At 39.7% G+C, this 9,643-nt stretch overlaps 1 protein-coding gene across 4 annotated transcripts in view; it reads left to right on the top strand.

Annotated features, from left to right (window-relative positions):
• Window positions 1–1,570: 1,570 nt before the first annotated feature.
• Window positions 1,571–9,643, top strand: part of LOC113587402 (capping protein, Arp2/3 and myosin-I linker protein 3-like) — a 34,591-nt gene continuing 26,518 nt past the window's right edge. For 3 of the 4 annotated variants that reach the window (XM_035529524.1, XM_035529523.1, XM_035529525.1), the window contains exons 1-2: window positions 1,571–1,633; window positions 2,505–2,599. In XM_035529524.1, the coding sequence (XP_035385417.1) occupies window positions 1,576–1,633; window positions 2,505–2,599 (153 nt within the window). In that variant the 5' untranslated portion in view covers window positions 1,571–1,575. Of the gene's footprint in view, window positions 1,634–2,504; window positions 2,600–7,025; window positions 7,040–9,643 lie in introns of those variants that run through there. The other variant, XM_035529526.1, reaches the window with a different exon arrangement.

The raw sequence follows: 9,643 nt of genomic DNA, 5'->3' as shown, positions 1-9,643 counted from the left end.
GTTACAGAAGCTGGCCAGTCACTGACAGCCATGGGTGGTCACCTTGCTTGTGAGAGGCCAGCAAGCATCTGCTGGCAACGGAACAAAGAATTAACATAGTACATAATGGCCAAGTTGATTTAAACACATTTAAAATAAACACATTTTGACAAAAGCATTGTAAAATGCAGTCAAATTCATTCAACTTGAATGAAAAAGGGGCAACTGTGTTAACAATGAGAAGCTGTTAGCGTACAAGAGAGTTGATTTTGGCTTTGCAGCTGAATTAATTGAGAGATAGTATGGACCTGTGAACTGACCTATTTGTATTTAATAGCTATAAATACCATGGAGAGGTACATTAAGTCCCTCTTTGGTAAGGATTTACCCACTCACATAATTTTTCGTTTATATATATATATATATATATATATATATATATTATATATATATATATATATATGGGAGAAGGGAAGTGGGAGTGTATGTGTGTGTTAGGGTGGAGGGTTAGCACACACTGTGCAAGAGTGGTGATGAGTCACCAAAATGGAGAGGTTTCTGGAGGGGATGTGAACACTGTTACACCCCTCGTGACACTGTCTCTGACAAAGCCTTTGCGGGTCTGTGCCTGATCACTCAGTAAATAAGCACAGAGCTGACCACAGACGTGGTCATTTTTAAAAGCATTACACCCTTCCTTCAGATTTTCCAATATTTTGGAAAGGAACTGATAACATGGCTGTCTGACTATAATTACCACAGTTGCCCTGTAGTAGACTAAATGTGGGATTTGAAATAAATATTTGACAGATGGTGGCTATATTGAAAATGTCAACCATCCAAGTAATATTTGATCAACAGTAATGAGAAAGTGAGATGTGATGAATGGGGTAGAGGAGGGCTGAGAAATTGGTGTGTGCAAAGAGAGGATGTGTAACTATGTACTTTAATGCACCTTTAAGACATATGTGCCTTGACTGTGCATTTACAATATGGGTGTTTCTCTAAGTGTCTGCCAAGTGTAGAGTAGCTTAGATGCAGAATGTGTGCATTAGTCACAAGATCATTTTGATACATAACCTTCAGGTGTGTATCTCTGCAGTTAGACACTAATAAAGTGTGTGTGTGTGTGTGTGTGGTGTGTGTGTGTGTGTGTGTGTGTGTGTGTGTGTGTGTGTGTGTGTGTGGTGTGAGGGGGACATAAAGAAAGGGAAGCACGAGAGAGAAGAAAATGAACTACAATTTTAAATCGACATGAAAACACAAATCATTAATTATCATTACTTTTGCAGGTAACACAAGTAAATACATGGTGTAGTCTATTTATATTTAATTTGTCGTTATTTTTCATATACATATCAGGTTAAATTTCTGATACATTTTTTATCCCTTGATCTGTCCCCCCCATCTCCTCTCTCTCTCTCTCCTCTCTCTCTCTCACACACACACACACACGCACGCACGCGCACGCACACACAGTAATTCTGTTTCACAGGGAAGGACAGAGCAGACGCTCTGTACTGGTGGAATGCAAGCGAGGGCAAAATCAGCCCAAGTGATTACTGAGGGAGGGTGAATGTTGTACAAGACACGGAAATGGCTTCTAAAGATATCTCTGCTTCATGTTTCGTCAGTGTATCCAGAGACCTTACAGGTGAGAGGGGGGGACAACAGCGTCCGACATTCTCCTGGCTGCGCTTCTGCATGGGCGATAGCGTCTGTTGTTGCTTATCAATACGGTGAGAGTAGATTTAACAGCGATCGACGCAATGTACATGGGAAAGCGTAACATTTATGTGCCATGTGTACGAGCAGAGTAATGTTGCATTTGTTTTAATTTGCGATAGCGACCGGTGGTTTTATACAGTTACGATATAAGCGTGATTTATTTCTTTCGCATCCTTCAGATGAGCTTATGCCCACCAGGTTAACGACCAAAAAACCCTTAGGCCATATCTGCTGCTTAAGGGAAATATTGCTGCGCTCTACTACGCGCAAAGCGCAGATCTGTAAGGCTTTAACGGATTCAAAAATTCATTTTAGGTTTTGACCCATGAGTGTAAATATTCAATTTAAGATACTAGCTCAGTCATCGCCTATATATCTTGTGTGTGTTGGACGCAGTCCTCTGTGTGTTTTCCGCGACCAGCGCGTGGTCCAAAGGTAAGCCTCGAGTAACACTTAACGACCGGAACGAGACAGATTCTCGCTAGGGCTTCCCTGCGCTGTTTGGCGGTGATGCCATGCTGACCACAGGAAATGCATTACTTCTAGGTTTACGTTACTAGGCCACATGCACAAGCGGTTTCCTTCGATAATCTCACGTGAACTCACTCGCGTTCAGGCTCTAATTACTCCGTAATAGCCCTGTTAAACACACAGCGATAATTAATCTAGTGGAATCCTCATCTCTGTCTTCTCACGTGCCTCTTCCACACCTCCCTCTCACACTCACATCCAACTCTCCACCTCTCTGTGTCTTACACTCGACTTTCCATTAATAATATATTGTTTGTTTTTAACAGACAGTGTCAGGAAGTTAATTGACAAGTCTGCTATCAAGTTTGTTCGAGGGGTCAAGTTTGAAACCAAAAATGGAAAGGCAGAGGACAGGATACTGGTGAGTCTCTGAAATATTTGAACCTTTTCCATTTTTTGGTACATGCTGCCTGTGTGTGTTTCACCTAAGCGGTGTTAAGAACCAACAGAACAACACTTTATTGCCTCTTGCAAAACACATATGAACACACTCTCTCTCTCTCTCTCTCTCTCTCTCACACACACACACACACACACACACACGTGCGCGCACACAAAGTCTTCTGCATGTGTTCTGTCTAGAATTCCCAGTATCATGCCAATAAATTACACATTCACTAATAAAAATGACATCTTAGCAAGTAATCATTTACATTATGGCATTTCACTGATGATTTTATCCATAACAATTTACAATTATGACTGAGTATAACTTGAGCAATTGAGGGTTAACTGTCTTGCTCAGGGACCCAACAGTGGGCAGTGGTGGGGCTTGAACCAGCAACCTTCCAATTACAAGTCAAGTACCTTAACCACTGAGCTACCACTGTGAAAGCACATTGACTGGAAAACATATCTACTACTTCTCTGCTTCCACATTATGATAAAATTATTCTTCTTATTTCTTGGCATGTTCTTCTAATTTTACTTAAAGTAATGTTACTGTACTGGCAAATAATTTTGCTTTGTTAAAGAACTAAATACTTTAAAAGGAAGTAAAACAGTACCATTGCACTGACATAATTTCATATGTAAGACAGATAAAATGTGTTAAAAATAATAATCTCTTAATGCTTAATCTTTGATTTGATGATGAAGATCTAGATGGAATGCCTTAATTTAATCATACATACAATGAAATGGTTCTATTTGCATATCCCAGCTTCTTTGCAAGCTGGGATCAGAGCACAGGCCACTGTACAGCTCCCCTGGAGCTGAGAAAACTAAGTGCTTGCTCAAGTGCTTAACAGTGGTTGCACAGGTGAGCCAGGATTCAAACCCACAACCTTTCAATTGATATCCCAAAATGCTATTCACTGGGATAGCACTGCCCTCTTGCTTTGACCTTATATTCAAGACAATCTCACTCACAAATATTAACCCTTGATTCATTTACAAACCACAATTATATCTGTTACAACTGTAAAGGTTTCTCGCTCTGAAATTGTTCTGATGATTAGAACTCCTCCCTCATCCCCTGCTTTGAATCTTTCTCTCTTTGAATTCCTTGCTGTGTATCTCTCTGTATTTTCTCTCTCCCTTTCTCATATTCTCACTTTCTTACCCCCAGCTGGGCAGTGTGTGTGAGTGTGGCTTGTGACAGGCTTCTCTCAGCCTGGTAAATGATTCATGGTATGTGTGTGGGGCTTCTTTGATATGCAGTGTCTTTGATAACTCTGTCTCTAGACACTTGCTCCTCAGTCCTCCCACATTCTCAAATCAGATGAATATGTGAAATTCAACCCTGTGTGTGTGTGTGTGTGTGTGTGTGTGTGTGTCTTTGTGTGATTGTGTATAACAGAGAGAGGGAGAAAAAGGGAGAGATAGGGGCAGAGAGACAGAGAGAAAAAAAGAGGACCATATTTGGCACAACATTTCTTGCTTTGATGTCCATGTGAAAGTGACCCTAGGTGTTACTGTGTTTGTGCCTATGGAGTGTGTATGTTTTTAAGTACAAAATCCACTTTTACCCACTGCAGTACATAGCAGCCTTTAACAAAGTTTTGGCAGTGATATAATTTCCTACCCTGCCTCCTACTCTACTTGCCCCACCCTCTCCCCTCCTCTATCCCCCCTGCCCTGCCTCTTGTACCCTAATGCCTTATTCTGCTGCAGATTCTGTGACACACATACAGCTGTAGCAGCTCTGCTTTCCACTTCATGCTACCTTGGTGTCTAAGGTCTGAGATGTTGCTGTCTGGTGCTGATCTGATGATATTTGCCAAACTGCATTCGCTCAGTTTGCCCTCTGAGGCGTACATTTCAAAAGTAGCCCTCCACTTCGGAGCACGTGACTGTCAGTTCCACTTCATTTTAAATGTAAAGCAAGCAAGATCCCCAAACTCAAGGTACTTTTGGTCGGTCTAAACTTCATCAGAGAGGAACAGAGAGGAGGAAATTCCTCTGGAATTTTCTCAGAGGGATGGAAGTTTGGTCCTACTCTACTTATTACAACTTGACCATACAAAATTGCTTAAGTGCTTAACAGATGAAAGATTAAAGAATATGAATCATTGATTTAAAATTCTCATAAAATATGTTGTGATAATAATACCTCAGTATCAACTCTACATTGCATGTACTCGCATTACATTTTTTTTCTTGTACATTACCCAAGCTTACATGTAAATGTAAAACAAAGCAATCATTCATGATTTCAGTAATGTTAAAGGACTTATATCACCACCAAATGTCTTCAGCAGGTGCATCCATGAATGGTCCTGACCTCAGAAAGCACACACAGTCCTGGAACCCTCTTCTGGGTTTCTGGTAGTAAATCCAACCATGGTATTTCCATTTTCAGCAAAATAATTCAGCAACATTTTTCTTTCTGCCTTATAATTTTGGTTCTGCCCAGAATTGCCACTGTATTTTCACCGGAAGTCCTTCACATTTTTTGCACCTCTTGTATTTCTTTTTTGTCCAAAAACAATAAAAAGAGAAGAAAGGTATGTCTCTTCTCTAAGGCTTTTTTTCAGGCTGTTTTGTTATTCTAGTATGCTGGTGTTTTAGTATAGTCCTTTATGGTTTATTTCATTTATTTCATTTGTTCACTTATTTTTTAAACCAATTTCTGCAAATAATGTTAAAATCAACAATGTGCATACTAGTGGTCTTTGATAATGTCACGAAAAATTATGCAGTGTCATATTAAATTCTGAGGTATGCACATTTTAAATCATAGTATTATTAACTCCCTATTATTAACTCCCTCTTCCTGTCAGTCTGAGATTCTTGGTAAATATGCAGCACAGAAATGACAGTAAACATCCAGAATAACCATGTTCTACAGCTCTAAATGTTCTTGTACAGCTTAACCCCCTGTGTTTTTGCTAACAGTAGGAAAAGATAGTCAAAGTGGGCCATTAGACGGCTCAACAGTAACCTTTCTCGGTGTGCACCATCTAAAATCATTAGGAAAAACACAAACAGCTTTACATACATGGGTTTTTAAGTTAAACCTGGGTTTGTGAATTGTGTTGTTTGATTAACCTGACCATTTAATTGATCATTATGTTATTTTATTAATTGTTTGCCCCAAACAGGCCACAAATAACACAGGACTCCCACCCCTCAGTAAATAAAAAAATATGTAAGCACTTTAAAACACACATAAATAAGAAAACTCATCATTGTTCAACATCAGAGATATGCTGAGTGATTATATACATTACCAGATTGTGCATTAACCGATTGAATCTTCGCATCTAATGTGGTTCATGCGAGGAAGCAGGCAGTGAGACATCTGCAGTTGCAGTGCTGCGTTTCTCACTGTCATTTAACATTCTCAAGGCAGGAGGTGTGGCAGATCTACAGGTCCATTTCTGTTGCTTGCTTTGATAGATTATGCATTATTATGTTATTAGACATATAACATTAACAGTGTTTTATAACACTTTTCAGAATATCTGTGCTTGTAGAAAAGCCCAGACTGCAGTGGACAACTTTTCCCCCACTAAAGTACTGATGAAGTGATTGTTAAATTAATTTTAGATTAAATGTTAGATGATGTGATTATTACCTAAAGCTATAAATATATAAACTACTTCTCTGTCCAATCAAATCAAACCCATTGCATGAATCAATGACTGACCATGTGCCGTTGGCACCTTCACTTTTTGATATCAAAGGCTTTGAGCAAAGCTTCTTCTCTTGGGCTGGCAAACCATCTCTGAAATAAAACTTTACTTCTGTGTGCCTGTTTCTTATATTCGCCTTCCAACATGGTAGTTACATCTGGAACCGTTGTGTGCTTATGTGCTTAGAGTCCTTTATGGTGTGCGTGATGTTTTGGTGTTGAAATGGTCATTTAAGTCCAGTTGTTTTCCTGTCATGATTCTTGTTTGTATCTGTGTACACACTTATTCTGTGAAAAATAACATTTGAAATGTGGCAACTCTAAAATGCTCGCATGAAATGGCAATATGCTCAAACAATCATTTGCTTTGGGTGGGTGAGGAGGGGAGTGGGTTTCTGAAGAAGTTGTGCAAATATGACTGTGAACAAGAAGAGAAGCAGGAAGACTTATATTGTGCCTCCTGATTCAGTGTTCCTTGAGGGTTGCTGAGTCTAGATCAAACTGAGTCTAGCACATACTGAATCTAGAACAAGCTGTGCAATGGTACCACAGAAGTTGTGAATGTGTAAGAGGTGAGTGTGTGTCAGGTACATCGTTGAAGGCAGCTCTGGACAGTGGAACAACAGAACAGACACACAAACTGGGGCAGCGGGAGGTGTGAGGAAGAGGATGGTGAAGAGTGACAGAGAGGGAGAGCAGAGGATGGGAGTCATCACAGCGACGGTATAGCAATAAGTTCACATTCTCTTGATATTTTGCAGTACGTTTCATGCAGCGTATTTTGCTCTCTGACCAGCCTCCCTGCCAGACCCTGTCACAGTGACAATGAAGCAGAATATTTGTAACCTCAACTGATATTCTGATCTTGCTATTAATAGAAGATGTCCCTCTGAGGCCCAACTTTAAAAGTCCTGATGAAATCTGTGGACATTTATTGACTCAGAAGCAACTGATCATCAGTACTAATGTTGTATGTGTACTCTAATTTATAGATATACTATATATACTCTAATCTAATTTGTTGGCTGATTGTAACCTGGCCCTAAAAATTGTTCTGAGGTACATCCAATTTCCTACACGTGAGGTTACGGGGTTCGTTTACTCAGACACTCCAAAGCATTTTTGGGTTGAGTGCATATGTTCCCCCAGACTCTCCAAAAGCCCTCAGAGAGTAATTCCTGTAACATAACATGCTATACCATCCACGCTCCTGCCGCTGAGATAAGCATTTCTCAATGTACTCTTTCAGGGTGTGAAGCTTGGATGTCATGTCTGTAATGTGCCATTACAGCAAACATTTACAATTTTGTATATATACAACTAGTTGGTTAACATGTTGCCCATATGGAAATGGGCTTTTTTAGCTTTACTTTTATTCATTTATTTACAGTCAAGGTAATGTCTGTGTTTGGTTGTCATCCACACAAGCTTATTGCTCCTGATAACAGTTTGAAATGGCACCAGTACTGTTAGGTTGAGTGCATAGTGATAAACATTATAATCTTGTACAGTATGTGTTATGAATGCATGAATATCATACTGGCCTTTCAGTGTGGTTGTCATGTAATCAGGACTGGACAGTGTAATATCCTTAGGCAATGCTCCATGACTTATCTCTCATGCCTTGATAAAAAAAAAAAATCACACTCTGCTTCTTTGAGCAGGAGGATATAATACAAATATATTTAAATGGATCATTGTGGGTCAATGGATCAGTGGGTCATTAAGATTTTAGTTTGTCCTGACGATGTTTTGTGAAATTTTAAGGCAAAAAAGCAGAATTCATGCCAAGACTCAGGCTTTTTAATCTGCCTCTTGACAAGTCACTGTACCGACAGCTTGACATGACAGCACTCTGCTGTAGAACTTGGGAGGAAGCCTTCTAATGTTTTTTGGAGACTTGAGATTTCAGTAGGAGGCTCGTTGGTGTTTTGATATGCTGTGAAAAACAGCCCTCCTGCACTAACATCCTGTAAAACCCAATACTTGTTTCCTGAAAAGGATTACAGAAATTTTCAAATTAGATCAATTTAAATCAAAGCACTTATTTTGCATAATTCAAAGTAAATTATATATCTTAGTTTTATATTATTATATTGAGAAAAGGTTGCATAAATGGGTTGGTGTGTTAAATAGTTAAAATTTCTATTTTATATACTTAATTTACAATTATATACCCACACATACACTGTGTGTGGAAGACTTCTAATGTTGTGTGTGTGTGTGTGTGTATTATTGTAAAGTCAAAATTGTGTGTGTGTTTAATATGGTTGCGTTCACACAATTTGTGTCACAATTGGACAAAAATGTATTCATGAAATGGGAATGTCCACCTTCATCCCCACCCCAAAAAAATAATTGTCAGCAATTAAAACTAATTTTCATATTTTTGTATTTTGATATGTGGAACATAAATGCACACTGTTTAGCTGAGACTACAAGTGAAGAACTCATGAATAAAATACCAGAGCAGCAGTTACTCCCTGTTAATGCATTTGCATTTTTGTGTAGTCCTTAAGACATGCTTAGGAGGCATACATAGAGGCTTCGTTCCTATCCAGCTCGAGGCCCCCTGAAGCCACATCCAGAGTTGACCGCGCTGCTCCTTTAAGAGTTGCCCTCCAATCGGTGGCTTTCTGAACAGTCTGTTGCCTTGTTCTCCATTACAGTAACAGACATATCGGACATGCACAGCCTTGCTGGCGCCTAGCATCTTGTAACTGACAAAAGCTGCAGCTTTCTGTGCTGTGCCTTTATCTTGAGCGCCTAAGAATATTCCAACAGCCATCATTTGTCATGCTACCAGTGAAGATACCGAGGACCTCCTAAATGATCCCGGCTGAAAACAGACTGGCCAAGCTGTGGGTGTGTTTTGGCAAAATTGAAATGGATGTACAGATTATGAATCTGACCCACTGCCAGTGGAGATTTTCCTTGTACATTTACAGGTCACTCATCCTTGCACACAGGTTACAGTTCATCATCAGCCTGGCCTTTTTAAAATGTTCTGCCCCAGCAGTGTATGAGTGTAGGTGAACATCAGAGATTGGAATGGTTATGGAAAAATTGGCCTGAAAAGCACAGAACACATGGAGTAGATGAAAAAAAGATCCAAAATCAATAGAGAGAGAGAGTGAGAAAGAGAGAGGGAGATAACCTTTTTTCACCTCTCACTCCATTGGTTTCTAGGGCAACCTGCAACAATGTCCAGCACTCTTGTGTTTACTGCATGTCGTATGTGCATTGCACCGACACACATATCTACTGTGTGGCTGTGTATATTTCTGTGTGCGTGTTGGATAACAACTGGCCTATAACCTAACACAA

The sequence above is a fragment of the Electrophorus electricus genome, chromosome 8, assembly GCF_013358815.1.
Source record: "Electrophorus electricus isolate fEleEle1 chromosome 8, fEleEle1.pri, whole genome shotgun sequence".
Lineage (NCBI taxonomy): Eukaryota > Metazoa > Chordata > Actinopteri > Gymnotiformes > Gymnotidae > Electrophorus > Electrophorus electricus.
Note: the sequence above shows the minus strand (reverse complement) of the source record. Positions and strands in the feature narration are given on the sequence as shown.